The 22,307-nt window shown below is 41.6% G+C and overlaps 1 protein-coding gene and 1 long non-coding RNA gene across 4 annotated transcripts; both read left to right on the top strand.

Moving 5' to 3' along the window:
• Window positions 1-2,343: 2,343 nt before the first annotated feature.
• On the top strand, window positions 2,344-5,354 carry foxa2 (forkhead box A2). 3 transcript variants are annotated; one of them, XM_086049459.1, is made up of 2 exons: window positions 2,344-2,689; window positions 3,698-5,354. In XM_086049459.1, the coding sequence occupies exons 1-2, from the start codon at window positions 2,618-2,620 to the stop codon at window positions 4,967-4,969; spliced, it is 1,344 nt and encodes a 447-aa protein (XP_085905585.1). In that variant the 5' UTR covers window positions 2,344-2,617; the 3' UTR covers window positions 4,970-5,354. The 3 variants fall into 3 exon arrangements, with proteins under 3 accessions (XP_085905585.1, XP_085905587.1, XP_085905586.1); XM_086049461.1 differs by lacking the exon at window positions 2,344-2,689 and adding an exon at window positions 3,369-3,570; XM_086049460.1 differs by lacking the exon at window positions 2,344-2,689 and adding an exon at window positions 3,369-3,615.
• A 1,825-nt stretch (window positions 5,355-7,179) lies between these two features.
• LOC147137760 (uncharacterized) lies at window positions 7,180-22,000 on the top strand. The gene is made up of 3 exons (XR_015089369.1): window positions 7,180-7,253; window positions 17,564-17,789; window positions 20,509-22,000. It is a non-coding gene; the product is annotated as an uncharacterized LOC147137760 (long non-coding RNA).
• Window positions 22,001-22,307: the final 307 nt, after the last annotated feature.

Here is a 22,307-nt window from a genome sequence, read left to right as displayed (position 1 = left end):
CTGTTCTACAAATACAGTACAAGAAATCAATGAGACCATTCCAAGTATGGTATAAATTCCTCATGAATTCCAGAACACACACAAGAGCATTTTTTTATAGTGAAAATCCTAAAATTATTGTCAACGTAATCATTGGCTTCTCATTGATTTAAAAAAAGTTACTGACATTGTTTTATTCAATACATTTATTTTAAAAGGCACAGTTCACATGCAGTATATTCAAGTCAATTTCTGTGCCATACTGGATTCCACGATCACACAAAATTCACTTGTAAAGGTTTCTGGAGCAACAAGTATTGTCAAGTTGACATGGAGGCCTGCATGTATGCTCGACGTTATCGGCTGTGTGCACCGACTGGCAAGAGGCAGTTAAGGCTCATGACCAGACATTGGTATAGGACTGACAAAATTTGCACAAATATATGCACATCTTGCACATAAACAGATAACAACTTCAAACCAGGAGGAGGGGCCGTCAATAAAATAAAATAAAAAATAAAACACACACACACAAACAACTGGTTGGTTGCAGATTTTGTTTTTTCACCAAATCCCAAAATGTGACCTTCACCCATGTGAAGGGACTCTGGCGGGTTGATGATTAACCCTGGAATTAGCAACACGTCTCATTCAGGAACACAGTGTCAGCTAGGTCAAGGACTATTTTGGAATAGAGTTGGACTTCTCTGTTTTAAAAAAATATTCTATTTACATTTTAAAACGTCACCACACAGATTTTCTTTCTGGAAAACAATAAAGACAATTCATGTCCTGCAGGCAAAATGATTCCTGATTTAACATTCAACAAATGCATTGTAATTGATATGTGGCACAGTAATCAAATCAAACTTCATGACAATATTTTCAACAGTTCCTCGTAGCAGACAAAAAACGTCAATTCAAATGACACCCATCGGCCTGCATTGGCTTCTCTGCATCGTGGGAGCCGATGTGTGCACGGTGCAATCCCCAATCGTCAAACACAGAGTTTTTTTTTTCCCTCCCCCTCATGATCTCATTTCCAAGTTAAGCAGATTGTTAGTCCCTCGTCAACAAGACAGGTTTACTCGCCTATACTAATGGGGCTCTATACTGATAGTTATGCTCCTGCGTAAATATGCACTCAAATAGATGTACAACTGGTGACACGTGGCCGGCAACACACTGCGGCCTCACCTTTATGTTTGCGTCATACAAATATATACAGTACTGTACTGTACAAGCAGCTAAAGGGGTTCTCGATTTAAATACAGTCATTATAGTCTCATTGACACACAAAATAAAAACTCGTGCATCCATCCATCCATTATCCGAACATTTAATTTAATAAAATAGTTTCACGTCATGTAAGGCACGTTGGCATCTGTATTTCCACATTATTTGGCAACAAAATTCCAACGGAATTCTGCATTTCGGTGAAGGAAACCAAATGGAAATGTTTCCTCTGCTTTGTGCACGTCACAAAGATCCCAAAGAGTAAATGGCCGACAGAGGGCGCTCTCACGCAGTTCATAACTGCACTAATTGAAACACTTAGTCAAGATGGAAGTCTTGAGAATGTTGATAAAATACTTTTGGACATCCATTTCATTCGTGGTCCATATAATAGCATCGTTGATGCAATCAGATTTACTGTACAATATTTCCGTTTGGACAATGGATAACAATACTCCAACTTGTTTTTTTTCTCTCTAAACATCTGCATTGTTCAAACCTTTTCTAGATTGAACATCGGGAATTATAACAACAACAACAACAACAACAAAATCAATATCACTTCTATGTATATTCAAAGGTGCTTAATAAACAACACAATAAAAGTAATAACAAGTAAAGTTGATCAAATTAGAAAAACAATGTAACCTCAAAAAGGAAGTGGATCTTAACTTTATGAGGAAGTAGAACGGCAATGTCAACATTAAAATGTCACTAACTACTAACCTCTATTTTTGAGTGTTTTCCTTCACTCTTATCCATTGTTTGCCGTACTGTTTAATGGAGTGGTACGGTTAGATACTTCAATGAAACAATACAGAAAAAAAATGAAACAACGATTGATTTAAGATGAATAAGAACACTTTGGAGGTTGTGCGTAAAGAAAAAATAAAAGCACACCTTGCAGTAGTGCCACCCTTTCCTGCCTGTGTAGCCCCCCCCCCCTCCAAAAAAAAAAAAAATCAAGACAAGACAACAACATGCATCTTTTCATATGAAATGGTCCTTTTCAAGTCAGTGCAGGTGTACTATGGGGTGGATGGGGAGGGTTTGGAGTATTGGTGGGTGTGTGTGTGGGGGGGCTGAAGCTTGAGGAGTCTCGCGCCTAGGTGCGAGGAGATTATTCAAATAGGGCCCAAGGCGTAGAAGTAGGATTGGAGGCTTGGCTGGCGCACACAGCTATATCACTGCGTCAAGCGACTGCACGGAGCGTCATTTTCAACTGCGCTCACTCTCTGACGCATTGCGCGGCTGCCTCTCCCTTTTGTGCGCCACTCTTGGACTCGGAGGGACGCGGCAGCCCCGCCGACACATGCACCAGTGGTCCCCAGTCAGCGGCTATATACGAGAGACGCTTTTGGCTTTTTTCCTCAGCTGGGAGACGCTCGGTTGAAAGTCCTCCATGATGCTTGGAGCAGTTAAAATGGAAGGACACGAACACACCGACTGGAGCACCTACTACGCAGAGCCCGAGGTGGGTACCTTAAATATATATTTCCCCCCGTTGTCTAAAGCCGATCCCATTTTATACAACTCAATATTAGCCCTGAGATAATATTAACTTTGTGATCAAATATTGACTTGAGGCGCCTCCAAATCCTCCCCCATCTCCACGCCGCGCGCGCTATCCTAACAAAGTTGCTTGACATGTAGAGGAGGAGGAGGAGGTGGGGTAAACTTTTTCACTTGGATTATAATTTTTGTCTATATACCTAACTTCACCAAATCACACTATTTTTTTGGTCCTGTTTTCACTCGACAAACAGCGGAGATGTTTGATTTGGGGAGTAGATTGGCTCAAATATTTGGGATGCGCTCTTGTGTGTGCCCGCCTCACTATCTCCTCAACGAGGCTGTGCAATTTGAACACAAGACATGATGTGTAGTCTTTAATATACGGATTATGGCTCCCGACCGGGATATCTAGGGCATGCAAAATCGATCTTTTGAATTTCTTCTCAAGACTCACTTTGATAGTTTAGCCATTTGGTTTTATTCTAGTTTATATATATATATATATATATATATATATATATATATATATATATATATATATATATATATATATATATATATATATATATATATATATATATTTTTTTTTAAATATGATAATTAATTGTACTGCCCGAAGACTGCTGGGATAGGCTCCAGCACTCCCCGCGACCCTTGTGAGGATAAGCGGTATCGATAATGGATGGATGGTTGATAATTAATTGATTAATAATGTAATATTTCTCATTGACGTTTTTTATTGTGAAGCTTTGTTTGGAATGAATATGAAGCATTATTCGTTCACTGGCAAACCTGCGTTTCTTATTATAAGCGCTCCTGCGCTATTCAATATCACTGATAGTGAGTATAGTTCACTATTTAATAACACAGATGCACCTTGCATTTGTAAGTTTTTTGTTTTACTATTTTTTTTTAATCTAAGGTTTAATGAATTGTCTTCATGTCTACTCTGTTTCCCGCCCGACAGTGTTACACCTCTGTTGGCAACATGAACGCGGGCCTGGGCATGAACACGATGAACACCTACATGAGCATGTCCGGCATGAGCACCTCGGCCAACATGTCGGCCAACTCTATGAACATGTCTTACGTCAACACCGCCATGAGCCCCAGCATGACCGGCATGTCCCCGGGCGCCGGCGCCATGAACGGCATGGGAGCCGCCGGCATGACCGCGATGAGCGCGGCCCTGAGCCCCAGCATGAGTCCCATGACCGGGCAGCCCGCCTCCATGAACGCGCTCACGTCCTACACCAACATGAACGCCATGAGTCCCATCTACGGCCAGTCCAACATCAACCGCTCCAGAGACCCCAAGACGTACCGGAGGAGCTACACGCACGCCAAGCCGCCCTACTCGTACATCTCCCTCATCACCATGGCCATCCAGCAGTCTCCCAGTAAGATGCTCACTCTGGCCGAGATCTACCAGTGGATAATGGACCTGTTCCCCTTTTACCGGCAGAACCAGCAGCGCTGGCAGAACTCCATCCGCCACTCGCTATCCTTCAACGACTGCTTCCTCAAAGTGCCCAGGTCGCCAGATAAACCCGGCAAAGGCTCCTTTTGGACTCTCCACCCGGATTCGGGGAACATGTTCGAGAACGGCTGCTACCTGCGCCGCCAGAAGCGCTTCAAGTGCGACAGGAAGATGGCCGGCGTCAAGGAGTCCGGACGCGGCAAGGTGGGCGGCGACGGCTCGTCCCATAGCAGCTCGGAGAGCTGTAACGGCAACGAGTCGCCGCACTCAAACTCGTCCGCGGGCGAGCACAAGAGAGCCATGTCGGACATGAAGACAAGCCAGGCACTGAGCCCCGAGCACGCCGCCTCCGTCGCGGCTGCTGCCGCCGCCGCAGCCGCAGCCGCCGCCGCCGCCGCCGCATCCTCCATCTCGTCCCCGGTGAGCCAGGGCCAGCACCTCCTCTCCCAGCATCACTCGGTCCTGCAGGCCCACGACGCTCACCTCAAGCCGGAGCACCACTACTCCTTCAACCACCCGTTCTCCATCAACAACCTCATGTCCTCGGAGCAGCAGCACCATCACCATCATCATCATCACCACAAAATGGACCTAAAAACTTACGAGCAGGTGATGCATTACTCGGGCTACGGCTCCCCCATGACCGGGGCCCTCTCCATGGGCTCCATGGCGGGGAAGGCCGGCCTGGAATCCTCCTCCATACCTGACTCCTCTTACTACCAAGGAGTCTATTCCAGGCCCATCATGAACTCCTCATAAACGGACTTCTATCCCAACGTGTACATATATTGTAAATAATATAAAATAAAAACAAATATAGCATTTGTGTACAATATGTATTTCAAATATTTTTCCCACTGTTTAGTTGTCGAGTTTGTTAGTAGCCCCATTGTTGTTAATAATCTGTGACACTGACTGAAAATGTGACCTGTTCAGAAATCTGCTGCAGGAATGAACTCCAAAGAAAACAAACCAATAAACAAAAGGGAAAAAAGAAACAAGAAAGAACGAAAAAAAAAAGCTGTAAAATAACCCACATTTGCTTAACTGGACTCCGTACTGAATTTCAAAACAGATGCATTCAATCATTTGTGTTATTCCTATTTATGGCTTGTACATGTGTATTCTTGTAGTGACAAGAGCAGATTCTATATTAAAGTGTTATTGGTCATGATTTCTGAAAATGATGACTGCTGATTTTTTTTTTAAATGTGTTACATTCGTTTAACTTTCTCTTACTGTTTTTATAATCCTGTTAACTATTGCCATTACAAAAAAATCTAACGTCGTGGTGAGGGCCTAATCATAAACGATACCATAATTTATAACAACATATCTATTACGTTTACAAACAAATCTAATTAAGCTGCACATAATTCAAGTTGTAGTAAAAAGTTAATCATTATTTTGATAAATATAAAAACGCATTGGGTATTTATTATGTTCGGAGGGCAACCATATTTATTATTTGGTCCATTTCAAACGTAAGTAACGCACCCCATTGCTACAAAATTAAAATGACAAATTTCCATTGTGCATTTGAATGGATTTTAATAATAAATATAATACATTTAAACGTATTAATTATTTCAGAAAAACTTAGACTCAAACTTATTTATTAGCTTAAAAAATAAAAACAATTTTACATATGCAGATATTAATGCAGAAAAGTGTATCTAAAGGTGCACCTGGTACACATAAACAATGTAATGACATCCAATAAAAATTAGACCGATAAAAAATGATACTTTTGCTAAAATAACAACGTAGATTTTTTAAGGATCATTTCATAGACAGTACAGGTTTAGTGTATTGAAAATAATATGAATAAATGCAATTAACAGTGAATCTCAATAGTGACAGCGGTTTGGTATTTTAAGCTATTCTCAGCAGCTTCAGCACAAAGTCAGCACAAAGAATGACTGTCATTTAAAATAGAGTATCACATTTTTTTCGTGAAGGCTCAGTTGTTGCATCCTATGAAACTCAACACTTTCATAGGGAAGCTCTCATCAACAAGTTCCCTTTTGGTGGCCTACATCAGCTGCTTGCAGGCCTGTATGCGCGCCACATGCTTGCCATTGAGTGCAGTGAGACATTTGCTTCAACCGCGCTGGTGCCCGGCAGTAAAGTTGAGATGAGCGGGCAAGATTAAGTGTCCTTTGTCACATAAAACAAACCTCCCGCGGCGCAGGAGAATAGCATCTGGAAAAATGGGCCTGATTGTGGGACAGAGCCGCTTGAATGTGATGCTCTAACTTCTTTGCCTCCAATCTGGGCCTCCATTGTCTGCTCTCTCTCGACGTTGTGGGGACCCTCCCATCTTGTTAGATAAGATAGGTTGGTTGTCATCCACATGAATTAACCAGCCCATGTCTCCTCCTCGGAGCTCAAATGCAAGGCCGAATGACTCGAGGAGACGTTTGTGATCCGAACGGAGAGATTTCGGGCTCCTCAGAAGTCCCTCCCACACCCCGCCCCCCCCCCCCCCAACGTGCTTTTATGCCAAGCAAGTTCAATACAAAAATGATAGCCCCTCAGCACCTGCACGCAGGGCCTAAAAGGTGCTTTTATTCTCCAGACCCCACTTTACGCACCGCACTTTAAACAGAGTGATCTGCGAATAAACAAAGGCAGTAAACAATGGAGTGGAGGCTATGCCCATGTATAGGAAGAGTCCACACAAGCATCCACACACATACACCAACCAAATTGCACTCAGAGTAAACTCCGAATAGGACGCCGCAGCTCTGTAAATTTACACAGACATTAAATTTGGCACTATTCATTTTAGACATATCACGCTAAGCTGATTTTTTTTTTTTATAGCACACTGATCGATATCTGTGTAAAATAATCATTTTTTTTAACTAGCGGGGCAGTGAAATCTTTGCTTTGTGCTAAAGTCAACAGTGACTGAGTTTGAGCTCAAATAAATGCCGCGATGTCTGGAGCCCTTTGCAGAAGGCACAAGGCAAAGCTTCTACAATGGGCTCCTGCATGTGTGCATGGCTTAACTGCAAGCACCGGCCGTTTTGCACAGGTAGGGACCATTTTTAAATGTCTCAAGCTGCATGCTAAATGAAGATATATACAATATGTGGTGTACTTGAGGGAGTGTTTGACGCATTTGGCTGCTGCTGGAAGCGGAGGCTGATAACTGGAATTCTCTGCAAAGGAGACGTGTTGGATTTCAGAACAGAGTGGCGCAAAGCTGACAGGATTTGCAGCTTGTTTTACTTATAAGATGGAGAAACAATTGCGTCTCAATGGCCCCCCCCAAAAAATAATCACGAACTAACGAGTGATCTGATCTTTAAAATACATTTGAATGGCCACTGCGTGTAAAATGCTCACCGTTTTTGATATTTCAGGTGATTTTTCATTATAGGTTCTAAATTTGCTAAAATATTCGGAGTGTGCTTACCGGTTTGAGATATATGACATTTAATTTGGACATTTTGCCATGTGAGGTTTATTGAAATATTTCATGCTTAACGAATGGGGAAACAGTTTTGAAAACGAATAGTTCATTTTTGATTATTTATTATTTTAATGACTATATAGTAAATCTTCTTATTTTTTATCACTTTTTGGGGGGGTTTCAAAATTGCGTGAATTTTGACACGTGGTCGCAAATATTGTTTATATAAATACACGTGCTGCAAAAATATCAACCCAGTATGTAATGATAATAATTACAATAACAATAATAATAATAATAATAATAATAATAATAATAATAATAATAATAATAATAATAAGAAGAAGAAGAAGAAGAAGAAGAAGAAGAAGAAGAAGAATAAGAAGAAGAAGAAGAAGAAGAAAAGGAAGAGAATGGCTTTTTGGAAATTTTGATGATATGATGGTTCAAAGGAAGGTATATATATATATATATATATATATATATATATATATATATATATATATATATATATATATATATATATATATATATATATATATACATATATAATATGCATGCATACAGACACAGACACACACACACACACACTGCTCATCTCATGCACCATCCCAGAAACGGGTTGTTATAGCAACTAAATAAAGCCTGGCCCAGCCTGTTGATCCCTTTACTCCGCTAACCTGATTTAGCTGCAATTCCCATGCATTTGCATATTTCTTGATTAACGCTTTATATGTAAGACCTCACACAAAAAAACATCCCGAATGTTGTGTTAGGCCTTTATTGATGGGAGAGAAAACAAATGTATGGTTGAATACCCTCCAGGTTGTCTTCACAGACTAACATGATGGCCTGAGCTGTCAGCAGCATCCTAGGTCATTGCATGCTGCACACCTCTAAAGTGAGACATTCTCCCTGCAGCGATGCATTTCAATGCCTGAGCGACTTCTATGAATGACTCAGTACAGTGTAAGCCTTTTACGCACCCACCCATGGGTGTTAACTGAGTGGTGCAACGCCAGAAAATAACAGCGCATCACTTTTGGAGGAATTATAATATCGAAATTGCAGTACGGTCTGATATGGGATGAAGCAGCGATCTGTATAACTGGGATGAGCGTCAAAGTCCATCTTAATGCATGCAGACAAATTGCCTGTGAGTTCAGGCGGATAAATGGCGTTTCATATAGCAGCGCGTCTGCCGCACCTTAAAGTCTCAAAGCGCCGCAGCTTGGAACACCCAAGTAGATCTGTCTCCATGGCAACAGCGGGACACCGGTCCAACAAGCTGTAATTCTGTCTCGGGATTTTGCAGGGGAGGAACCAACTAGGTCAATTTAACTCCTCTCTCATAAGAAATACTCCTAATCCCATATCTTAGCAAGGCAAACTGCCGTCCCTCACTATATTAAAGACGCCACAAAGTCAAAACTCCAAGCCACCCAGCAAGCGGCCTGTCTCGTTCCATCCAGTCTGCCCAACGGCATATGTGCATCCAATTGGAAATGCATTAACCGTGTACTAAAAAGAATGAACTCCTTCGTTATTCAGACGTCTTGGTAGGAAATGTGTGTCATTTGCAGGGGGGGATTATTATTGTCAAATGCATGGGTGAAAATGGCACGGGGGACAGGGAGGATATGTGTCCCCCTCACCTTAATGATGACTGCACCATATGTTTCTCCCATTCCACTTTGAACACAAAATAATACTTCAATAGTGCGTGAAAAATTAATTCAATAAATGAGGTGGATGAACACAAATCTGCTACTTCCAGAAAATGGTTATTATCTAAGTAATTATAATTATCTAAATAATTAAAATAATTATCTATCTATATATATAAATATATCTATATATATATAAAAAATCATTATTTAGATAATCAAGTAGGAAAACAAAGATAAGTATAATTAAGTAGGAAAACAATGATATACTGTAACATTTAAATGTTCTATTTATATCTATTCATGTAAATAATGAATATCGGAGGATACAATAATGCTGCTATTAACTTTGTAACTTTGTAAAAATAAAAATAAAAAATACATACAAGACTTATGTTAAACTGGCAATTTATATTGTATGAACATGATTTTCTGCAGCACAAGGTATATTAAACACATTTTTGCAAATATTTAGAAATAATTTCAAGCTGAACCAGTCACATTTGTAAACTGTATGCAAAAAAAAAATATTAGCATAATTAAGATAAAAACAGACTACAATTGTAAAAGTTCTTTGGTTATTAAGGAGATTTGATATAAAATACAGCTATATACGCATTTTAACTGCACCTGTGGCAGATTTCAAACTAATCATACAGTGAGTTGTGTATTTTGAACATGTAATTGTACATTTTGTTGAAATAATACAGTACATTAATCGCTGTTGCATATCAAGTTTTGTTGTGCCCCCCAAAAATTAATTTCCGGCCTCGTATTTGCCTTTATTTCATTTTAAAACATGGCCTACAACAAGAAGCATATTTGTCCATCTTAAAAGTTGAATTCCTCTCATCTCGAAAGGTAAAGCCTGATCGGGTGTACTTTTAAATTCAACAAAATCGGCATGCGTGGCATTTATTTAGAAAATCCAGACGTATGAGGGTCATCTTGAGGATGTGTTTGGATGGAGGTGTGCGTGTGTGTGAGTGTGTGCGTTTGAAAGGCAGACAGAGTGAAAGAGAGAGAGCGAGCGAGAGAGACAGGGTGAGAATGCGGCTGCTGACTGTGATGTGTCCGCATGTCTTCTGACATGACTCTGTGACATTCCAGTGAGGGACTCCTTCATGTCGGGGTGACGGGATGTGCGAGAAAGAGAGAGAGAGAGAGAGAGAGAGAGACAACGAGACAGACAGAAAGACAGACAGAAAGAGAGTGAGGAGACAGAGAGAGAGAGAGCGGTCCATCAACAATGGCCATTGAGTACTGGGGGAGGCAGCAGCTGGTGGGACACACAGTGACCTACAGGCGGTCTATTGAGGCCAGGATGAGGCGCCTTACTCTGCCCTGCTGCTTTTATGTCCCTGGAAGTGGATGGATGGTCAGTGTTTATCCTTGTGAAATATTGCTGCATGCACATCGTATCTGCCCCCTTTTCAAAAACATTGAACGACTCAGTAGATTAACCAGGCACAAGGATGAGCCTCGATAGTGAAGGCTAACATAAAATTCTGTCAGTCAGCTATGCTAAAAAGACGGTTGCCTGGCCTGCCAAGTTTTTTTTTCTTTTTTCTTTTTAATTCTCCTCCTGGATATCTGGGGCTTTTGGAAATAGTACCGCGTCATATCCCCTTGCCATAACATGGCCCCTAAACTCGTTGTAAAAACTCTCCACACCCCCCCCCCAGCTCCAGTTAAAGGAAGTAAAGGCAGAGCGTTGCCAGCCAATCACGACGAAGGACACCCAACTCATTAAAAGTTAATGAAACCTATAAACGTAGTGCGCCAGCGATTCATTTAAACCCCCAATCCAATCTCCTCTTCCAGCAAAGGCAAACAAGCCCGTGTGCCCCCTGTGCCGTCTTCGGAATAACAAACTACGGAATATTTTGTCCTGCATATGTTCTCCTATGCAGACGTGCACTGTGATAGGCTATATGACAATGGGACTTGTCCAATTTAGTGAATAGCAGATTGATGTTGTGCAGGGGGGGGGGGGGGGGGGGGGAATTCTGTAATCTGGGCCGGACTTGAATTTAATGCCTTTACTTTATAGCACACAGCTTGTCAGGAGTGCAGGTGATATGTCATTTCAACATTCATGAGAATCAATGACATTCAAGTCATGTGCTCATTTTAATAGCTTATGAGTGGAGGCCATATGTTGTTGTCAGAATATACGCTAATCTGCGCAGCGTCGAGGCCAAATGTGGACATATAGTCCTTTCTCCAAAACACTCCCACCTCGTCTATGTCAATTTAATAACAACGAATCAACAGCAATAAAGTGCCACTTTACAAGTGTGCAAATCCAAAGTGGGGAGCGTTACCCCCCCCCCCCCCCCCTTGTCTAAGAGCGCCGTCTCATGGTGCTTTCCTCGGGGGACGTAAATTCAATTCCCCGCATGTATAGCGCCACTGTCAGCTCGCTAATGAATTCCCATACCCGAACTTGAATCAAATTAATCCCCAATTTAATCCCGTATAAATGGCGGCGTCATTTATAATGGAAAAGAGGATGCTGGGTTGAAGGATGGAGGAAAGCCGGGAGGTGTCTATAGGGCTGTTGAGCAGATTATGAGGAAGGATGAGGCCTGCATGTTCTCCGCACTGCAGAGTAGTCCCCTGATACACACTATTAACCCTCGCCTGCTTGACGCTGAAAGAAGCATCGCTGTGTTTGTCACCGAATATCCTCTCAGATTAAGGAGTCAACCGCCAGATTTATTGGCGAGAGCCTGGATACTCTTATCTTTAAGTGGCCGACAGAAAGATAATGAAAGGTGCGCGTCGTGGAGATGATGCATTTGTGGGCGCAGTTAAATGAGCGGTGCGTTCGGGCTTGCTCCAACCTGCCATCGGGAGAGGTCGAGACATTGCAAACAGTTGTGTTTATGTTTGCATGCAAATATCGTACGGACGTTTGCTTCGCATGCAAAGCTTTCTCTGAATGACAAGTTTCAGCTGCAACTTCGCATCAAAAGCCCGCAACGGTGCGCTCAAATGGTTGTGACGCTTTTACCATGCAAAAATACGACATTGGTCCCCGACGCTGTCGGATGCATTTGGGTAAAGGAAAGAAAGCCATTTCCAGATGGCCGCTTCAGGTTCAGTTATTGACGTGTGGCGCTGAGGGCTGGAACTGCCGGGCACTTGCTTCTTTGTTGGTTTTGGCCTCTTCACATAAGAGCCAACGGGGAATGACAACACATGTAGCTATGCCAACATAATGATGTTTTATATTAGCAGAGGATCACTTGTGTATTTAACATTCGTAGGGTTGAATCTAATGTGTCAAAAGGGCCTAGAATATAATCAGTTGTGTGAATGTCAACAAATTGCGGTGCAAATGTTTTGTGTTGAAACCAAATCAGGTAAGTCACTTGTACAGCCAGCAATGCATTGTATATTGTATACGTTATTAAGTCGGCAGTTGAGCGCGACAGACGCTTCTAAAGACAGTTTGGCAGTTCCGAGGACAGTTTGGAGCCTTAAAAACCTGCTCCACCAAATGTCTGAACAGCTATGGTTTATTGAGGCATCTGTAAGCTGACTCAGTCCCTTGCCAAGCTTGGCTCGTGCACCTTGCGTCGTGGCGAGGGACTGAAAACACACACACACACACACACACACAGGCGTACGCAAAAGTTTGCTGTTTGCATTCAGTCTACCAAATCTCGACAGCTGCGCTACGGCCCATCGCCCGTCACAGAATTGCACCATCACAACCACTAAACACACCATTTGTGTTGCACAAAGTTACCCTGTATGTATCCGATACTACACGGTTGGCGACCACGGAAGGAAACGGCGGAGGGATGGGGGGGGCGACGGCGGCTGCGGCGGGCGGGGGGCGGGGGGCGGGGGGCTTTCGCGGGCCGCATAATTTGCTAGGAAACATTTTACCGAACATTTGGTGATGAAAACGCCGGCGTCAGCCTCGAGGCTTAAAGCAATTAATTCAGGATCCTGACATAAACTCTCCAATCCTTTGACAGCTTGGAGCTGAAATAAAAATGCTAGTTCTCCTGGGAACGGCAGGAGATAGCTGGCTCTTTTCTGGACTGTTTGCTCACTGGCCCTGAGAGGCAATCTTCCCCAGTCAGAATGAAATGCAAGGACACAAACAATGTACCGGCGAGAGAATGGGAGATGGGGAATGAACAGTTTGGACTATTTGCTTAGCAGAAGGGCAGCCACAATGGCCGGCCCATGGCTTTCCCATGCATCAAGCCTCTTAGTCTTAGGCCTCCCTTTGTTGCCTGCCTTCTTCTTACTCGGCCAGATAAGAAACCAGCTGCGCGATACTTTTAATTCCCACTAAACGGCGTACTGTATGGTCATTTGTCTGTCAACATCGTCTAATTGGACGGGTTATCGCATCTCGCTTCACCTTTGCGTCTTCTCCTTTGGAGGCTCTCGCTTTGCCATGAAAGGCAGTGGGAAGAAGAGGGGATAACGGCTGACCCCTCTTCTCTTCTTAGAGGAGGTAGCACAAGTCAAGCACTGAGTTGCGACAACCATTCTAGAGAGGAGGTCTTCGCGTACGCTCAAAACACAAGACAGAGCATCTTTGCTGAACAAGAAAAGTCTATCTTAAAAGAAAGCGCCGCGACAACCATGTCATTTTTACAACCAAAGGCAGAAAGGCTCCAAGGGCTCTTAAGCCACACGCTCGTTATACGGCCTAAGAGAAGAGTTGGCAAACAGAGCGAGGCTAGCGCCACTGGATGTCGGAAGGATCCATATTGTGCTCTTTTGTTTTGTCCCGTTGGTTTGTGTTTGCGTATACATTAAACACATGCCTCCCGTTTGTGTTTTCGCTCAGCATATGTGCAATGTCGTCTGTTGGAAGTCGGTTGGGAATAAAATAATTAGTCTTTAAAAGCCAGCGACCAGCACATAGAGAAACAACGGGAAAAAAAAAAAAAAAGCGAGTGGTGAGCTGTTCGGGAAGGATCAATACACATAAGATGAAGGAGCATATTCATGCATGTGAGCAGACACTTGAATACTAAACTAAATACAAACACACACACAGGCCCATCCCCCTCTGGAAAGGTTGTGGTGTCAAGGACCCCCTGGGTGGTCAGACCGCGGATGATTTTTGCACAATATGAAGAAAAAAAGACAGAAAAGTGATTCCCTGGGCAGTTTCAACATTTTGTTTAAATTATTTTCAATTAAATACAGCACGACACGTTTTTTTTTTTGACAACCCAATAAACACATTAAATAATGTTCTCTAATTGGAAAAATAAAGTAGATCCAACACTAAATAAGTAGTATGGAAATGACCAAAAAATGAATAGCACCCGCTCATAAAAACACATTCGAAATAAGATAAATAACTTAACTCCAACTTAATTCCAACTTAATAACTTAATAACAGTCATTTCAAAGACTAAAAGACTGGCCAGTGAAACAATAAACTTAAGTTAACTTTAGATGCTAATTTATTTTTTATTCACATTTAATAAAAAAATTATTTTTTTTTTTTAACCAAAGAATACATTTTCTGTATTTCCTTGATAATTTGATGCAATTAATTGCCACGCACTTAGATGGAGTTTGACATTTGTTTTCAGTTCATATCCACACCGCAATGTTTTACTCAAACACCATCAGATGACATTTCAAAGAGCCAGTAGCTGTGCCAACTTCCAAGACTGCTCCAGAAGAAGAAAACCCTTCATAGGACTGCAAATTGTAATGCAAAAAAAAAAAAAATGCATTTGCATTTTACTGTAAATGCAGGAAAGGCCTATCGTGTGCATCGGGCGCTTGTGTTCACATCCCCGTTTGGCGCAACCACCAGCATGTCAGACCTCAGTTATGACAAGCTAAATAGCTAGCTGTCTTCTTTTTGTGCATGTGAACGCCAGGCTCCTCATGGGCTGGTGCTCTCACTGTCACGCTCCGCCAACGCTGAAATAAAGCTCTGTTCGAGGCATTTCAACACCGCTTAAGGTTGTCCACGGCCGTGTAATTTATGAGTTAAGAGAACTCGCTTTGTAGGTTCACCCAGACCTGCAATCTTCCAGTTTCACAGCCGAGAGAAAAGAGTCGTGAGTGAGTCATGTAGGAAACTTACGGCACTCCTCCAATTAACCCAAACAGTGCAGCCCCCGATGATACCAGCACACTCCGTGGCCCAACGTTGGCGTGATGTCATGTGGCCTAAAGCCATTGCGGGGACAAACACCCTAACATGAGCGCTATCATGTGTGGGTCAGTGGGGAGCGGGCGGAACACGACCCGAGCTGTTGGCTTCATGCTCTCTGTGGGTGGTCACAAGGTCAGACAGACCAACGCCGACTTCCACCCGCAGCATTTTTTTTAAATTGAAAAGCTACTTCTAATATTAGCTCGAATCAAATTCATCATTAAATACTATAGCAATTGCATTAAGAAGTGCTGTTTAATGTTTGATCCATGTTTCAAGATACTAATCTCAAATGTCTTCCTTTAAGTTGAGCTCATAAGTTTACACACTCTGTTAGAATTTGTGAACTTGCACAATTGTGTTTGCAATTATTACTGATGACTGAGCAGGGATCATCTCATTATTGGCTTTATTGCTATTTTTTGTTTAATGATTGTTTCGTGATTCTAATTATAGTTTAATTTGAATCCTATAAGAAATAAAATGTGCTTTTGCTTGATCATGTCGCTTCCTTAAATTGTGACACATGTTTATGTTTACATTATTTGTATTTACGTTATAATGTATGTTATCATTTTTAGCCTAAGGATGTTTCCATAAATGTGTTTGACTGCTAAATAAACCATATCTGAATACTTGTACGTAATGTTACTGTATATTATGAAATTTAAATATGTTGAATTTCACTCTTTGAAAGACATAATTAAAAAGTGTAATCGGAAATAAAAAACTGTGGATAATTCAAATTGAAGAATTAATGACGTACATTAATTAATTGGAAATTGAATATTATAACTCTTATTTAATATCAATTATTTAGTAAAACAGGTAGTAACATAACATTAATTAGTATGTAATTATAACATTTTATTTACTGACATAATAATAATCATGTAATAACAACATTTCTGTGTTCTAAAATAACATTTTACTTCCTAACACAATAAAACTGTAATAAAATTTTATTTGCTGACATAATAAACATTTTAAAACACCACATTTTTGTGTCGTAAAAATCCTTTTATTTCCCATCACAATAAACATGTAATAAACCATTTCTGTATAATAACTTAACATTTTATTTCCCAACACACACAAAAAACCTAATAGCACAACATTTTTTAAATATGTCTTATGAAAAACAGACAATTGTATTTGACAAACAAATATCCACAATAAGCTGTACAATAACATCTGCAATGAAAAACAATCTGATAATTTAAGCGAATAATACAGCAATTAAATTGTTAAGTAAAGTGCGAGCAAAATTAACAACTAATAAAATTCTACATTGAAACCAAAAATACATTTGTAAGCGGGAATGGAAACCCCAAAGTATGAAAAAACATTATCGACTACATGAAACAATACCCAACATGGATGGAAACATATACACTGTGCTATATATTTGCAAAATGCTGCTTTACGAACAACAATTAATGAATTGTTCCAAATGCAACAACCGTTTACTACTCCAGCTAATAACAACAACAACAACAACAATTTTTGAATCGAAGCACTTGGCGTGCAAATAGTGAGAGCAGTAATTTGTATTTTCCATTCTTCCAGCTCAGTCAGACATGGCTGCTTGTGCCTCAGTGCCAATGTGTGAATGTCAACACCCTGTAAACACCTTTGACACACATGCTTGAATGTGACGGGCGAGTTAACTAAACATTCCTGGGTGTTCCCAATAAAGGTTTACCACTCATCCAGCAGGCTGCACAGACCCGTCTCCTGCAAAGATCAGCACCCCGGATATACATTTAATCTTCATATATTTCCATTTGTGCTTTCCATATAAGCCTCATGTATAAAAGATAGAAAACAATATACGATCGAAATTCATGAGCTAATTTCATGAAGGAAAAAAAAAAAAAAAAAAATCCATGAACTTAAAATGAGATGGAACAACACACTTTAAGGATTTGGGAATTTGGGAGTATAATTCCAGCCCAGTGCTTATCTCTGCACCCAGACTATTTGAGTGTTTTGAGACGCGGACTCCCTGAGGACGGATCGAAGGCGTCCGAGTAGAAGCGCCGGTCCCATAAATAGGAGGGTGGAATTTATCCGGAGCCTGTGTCTCTGTCAAACAGGGCTCCGCTGACTGAAGTGATCCCCACGGGCCGAGCCGCCGAGCCGGCGAGCCGGCGAGCCGCCGAGCTCAGCAGAGGAGGGAGAGGGAGCCCCGCATGCAGGCGAGCTGCGGCGAGAGCTAAACGCCGATGCGTGCACTGCGCACACTCAACCACAAACGCACTCCAAGGCTCACACAATGTCCCTCTCACTCGTGGGTTGTGACCGGCCCATGGCATCGGCCAGGTATGTCAACTATGTTTGCAGAGCCATCCATCACACGTGTACCTTCCCTCCTGAAACAGGAACTGTTGTTTGAAGCATACACTTGTTAAGCCCATCCTTTGACTGGCCTCAGCCTAATTTATTTCCTCATAGCCCGCGGCAGAATTTATTATCACCTAGGTTTTGTTCTCTATTTTGTTGTCGATGTGAGCATGTGTTGTTATAAACGTAGGGCCGCTTGTTACCAAGAGTTACAGTTCGGTCACACTAGTGACCCTTATCGTCGGTGACCAGGGTTAGCAAATAAATACTCGGCAGTGGAGTCGAGCTGCTTGTAAGTGGAGACGAGATTTATGGTTGTGGGAGGCTTGCGCATGAGGATATGAAAAGAGAACGATTTCAAAATGGCCTCCCAATGATTGAAATGCTGAAATTTGATTTTAAATAAGAAGTCAACCCAAGCATATTTTTTTCAAGAACATATTCTACGCGGGCACACGAGTTGGAAAAAAAGGCATTCTGATTAATGTTGCGTTTGTGGAATATGAGTTAAGCAGCAAAATCAAGCCATCTCAGGGGGCGGCCATTTTGTCACTTCTGTCGACCGAAAATGACATCACAGTTGCTCAGGGCTCAGATAACGACCGATTATGACTCGGCTTCAGAAAACAGGTGAGCTGTGATTGGTCATTACCTGAGCCCTGAGAAACTGTGATGTCATTTTCAGCCGACAGAAGTGACAAAATGGCCGCCCCTAGTGATGGCTAAAAACGAGTGCATTTTGCTGCTTAACTCATATTCCACAAATGCAATATTTATCAGAATGCCTTGTGGGCCTGCATAGAATATAATCTTGAAAAAAATATGTTTGGGTTGACATCCCTTTAAGTTGTGAACTTTGCGGAGGGGTGTGGCAAATTCCATTTGGATGAGAATCATGATAAAGCTGCAAATGGAAGGGTTAAAAAAATGTTTTCATTTATTTGTCTTTTGATAATGAATGAATTGAAATAATGAGATCAAGTTCAGGTCCATGCCAAAAGAAGTTGACTGATCCAAATGAGGACTTTTGGTCCCTGTGATTTACATTCTAACTCATATTAATAAATTGTGAACTGATTCTGCTCGGTTGTGCAGAATTAATTGTTGATCAATTGCTTTTTACAAATGAGGCAAATTGGATGCGGTCTGAATATGTTTGTGGCATGAAGACAAACAACATGATGTCACATGTGAAAAGTTGAGCTGTTCATTAAGACACTGGCATGAAAAGGAGTTCAGATCATTTGGGGACAAAAAAAACAAAACTAGCCTAACCTTTAGAAACGGGTAGAAATAAAAGCAATTAAAAAAATATGCAATGCAGATTTCAGCTAAACTTCATTTATTCATTTAGGAAGAAGCCTGCTAATTAACAAACATGGACAAATAAACGCCTTTTTTTCTCTCCTTTGTAGTTTAGCCTTAAAAGAGAGCTGTTCTCCACTGAGTGACATTCCATCTCGAAACGGTCATGATAGAATTTCTAAAACGCCAAATTTAATGGCGATAAGGACTTTAAATCAAACATCAGCTTGATCCTGAAAAAGTCAATGGAAAGTTGCGAGTGACATGAAAAGCTACAAAGAGACGGGCATGTTTGCCAGGTAACTGAGTGAATTCTCCGAAACAAACCCTCCATTTGTCTTTGTCCTGTGCGAGTCGCAGGTATCACTGAACGTTAATGATTGACTTGAGGCACACCGAGCATCCTGCTTTGAGTGGCCACGTTTCCACCACTAAATCTTTGCGGTCCCACTATTCTGTCTGACTTGCATACAGTATTATTAGCGCTGACGGGGACTCGTGGTGGAGTCGAGACAAACTTTCAATAAATAACCGCTGGAATTTTGAGGTAAAAGCATGATAAGAGTGTCTCTGACCCTTTTAGTGCGGCGGCTTTATTAGACTGTAGGTGTGTAAATCTCCCCATGATCTCCCCTCGAGATAAATTGGGCTCTTTCTTTCTGAAAAGTAAATTAATGCCCCCACTATTTTTTAGCTCCACCTTTTCCAGGGCTCCCTGTGATGAGCGTGAAATGAGCCTTGGGCTCATTGACAGTTCAAAATGGAGAGCAAACTGAGATTAGGGGATGCTAACTAATTGGTAACATTTCTGTTTATTACTTCCTGCCAATCATTGCCAGTAGCGTATTCAGGACGGGAATCTTTAGAACATTTTTTTTTGCATTTTTTTGTAATGTCTTTGTGTCTTCTTTATTTTGAAATGTGAATAGCAAAGACAAAGATGTTTGTTTGATCGTTGCAATACTGTTAGATGTCTGTGCAATATAATTAGAGTAGAGTTTAACAAATATGAATACCGTGTACAAATTTGAAGTTAAGGTTATTTTAATGTTTTAAAAGAATTGTCATAGTCCCTCACAAAATATGCCGAACCAATCTAAATTAATGATAGAAGGTAGAGCAATGTTTGTATGCTCTATTATGTGTAATCCTAGCTAACAGGTTCCTATTCACCAAATGAAAACCAAAATTTGGCTACCGTGTGAATGACTGCGGTCTTCAATTGACCCCGTCAATGTTTTGTTTACTATTGTTGCACATATCACGTGAAAGATTTTTGAGACAAGAACCCTTTCTCTTTCTCACCTCAATGTGTTGGAAGTGTGCACTGGAAAATAAGACTAAACGTCACGTAAAAGGAAATGAGCTGACGTGTCCTTCCTGTCATCCGCAGATGGCTTTTGGCCTCTCCTTCCTGCCCGCTGTCATCGCCGCGGTTCCAGCGACCCGGCAGCCCGGCCCAGTCGATGTACTTGGCCATATCTGCATGCGACCTGTCTGCCATATGTAATATCAAAGCCCCTGTCAGCACCGAGCTCAATGGGAACAAAAGAGAGGCCTTCATTAATGATTAACTGTTCTAAAAGCCCCGGCTTTTGTATTCCCATGGTGCCGAGGCTATCTGGCCGCCATGTGACATGCTCGCAGCGTTTTTCGAGCAGATTGGGGAAAGCTAGTGAGCAAACACAGGTGCTTTGGAGCGGCGTTGGCGACGCTGTCAGGGACAACCACAAACAAGAGCAGCTATGCCTGGCTAAATGAATCCCCCCCCCCCCCCGCCACCCCCGGCCCCCCCGGCACCCCCGTCTCCCTGTCACTGGCTAACTTGTTTGCCAGGCCGCACAGCCTTCCTTATGGAGAGTCCCTACACCCCCGCCACACAAGTCCAACGTCCACCGCAACTTCTCACACCCTCCAAAGAAACAAACAAATAAAAGTGAGGACGGCCGACTGCTTCTTTGAGGTGATGGCATTTGCGGCGGCGGTCTTGACTGGTGGAAGAGCAAACAAATTAACGGTGTTCGAGTTTTCACTTTCCAAACCAAACTAAATGTCTTTTAGTTCAAGTGGGGCAATTCCACTGACCTCGGTGTCAACCGCTGTGTAAGGACTTGCACGCTCATGCACTTGAAATGACCAGAACCAAATCACACAGGACTCGAGTACAACTGCACACAAGCCGGTGTATTAATACATGGCAAAGTGTCATGTCACAAACAAATCTTAATGAAATAGCACATGCATTTCTTTATACCCAAACTTTAACTCAGAGTGTTCGGCAATTAACCTTTTCATCCAGACTGACTTGATTGTTCACCCTGACTGAGCTCCTGTGTCGCTCTTTACTTTGATAAGACAATCTGATGATAGGATGGCGTTATCTTAACACGGCTTTCCGGGTGGGAGACAAATGAACAATGTGTGATAACGGGAACAAAAGCTCACCTCTTATTGGCCCAACTGGCCTACTGATGGAAAAATCAGCAGCATGGAAAATCCACCTTTTCATTGTCAATTTTCTTCCCAGCCTTTTTGAAATATACAATGTACAATTTTATAATGTCTCTTGTTGGTGTTTTAATTTCATGCTCAGTAATTAAGATAGCCTATAAAGCATTTATTGTCTGCAAAGACGATAAAAAGGTACTTAAACAAACATTTGGAATAAACCGCTGAGGAAATGAAGTTGTAATTAGATCATGAGGCATCAGTAAAAATATAATAAAAAGCTAGGACATAAAATGTATATTTTATTTTGTCAAGCAGGAAGATGCACCAAAAAAAAGTAAATCACTTCCATCTCGATTCTCACAATTCGCAATTTTCTCACAGTCAGAGAGAGGTGAGTGCAGTCAAAGACTTCACTCTGGGCTTTGTTTGCTTTATTTCCCCAAAACAAATGGAAGAACCACTGCACCCTAGAGCTAAAAACTTTCAAAACAATGACTGTGCTGTATCATCTTCAAATTGAAAAAACCTACATTCCTTCAGTGTCGTGTGTGTGTAAATTCCCATTTACATTTTTGAGGTTGTGTCAGGCTCACTTGATTCTCCTTCAGTCTATTTTATCTGATATTTGTATGATCATATTATAGATAACGGATGGATGGATATTTGTATGGGAAGACTCCTTAAGCGATTCAAAAAAGTATTTCCAATGAGTAGAGATGTATTCAAAGAGGCTCATGTCAT

The sequence above is a fragment of the Filicampus tigris genome, chromosome 13 (genome assembly GCF_054856515.1).
Source record: "Filicampus tigris isolate MCC_2025a chromosome 13, RoL_Ftig_1.0, whole genome shotgun sequence".
Taxonomy (NCBI): Eukaryota; Metazoa; Chordata; class Actinopteri; order Syngnathiformes; family Syngnathidae; genus Filicampus; species Filicampus tigris.
This window is presented reverse-complemented; position numbering and strand designations above follow the sequence as displayed.

Excerpts from the sequence above, each read along its gene's own strand:
- foxa2 (XM_086049459.1), top strand. The coding sequence starts at position 2,618 with ATGATGCTTGGAGCAGTTAAAATGGAAGGACACGAACACACCGACTGG. Across the intron at positions 2,690-3,697 it reads CCTACTACGCAGAGCCCGAG|TGTTACACCTCTGTTGGCAA; the intron begins GTGGGTACCTTA and ends CCCGCCCGACAG.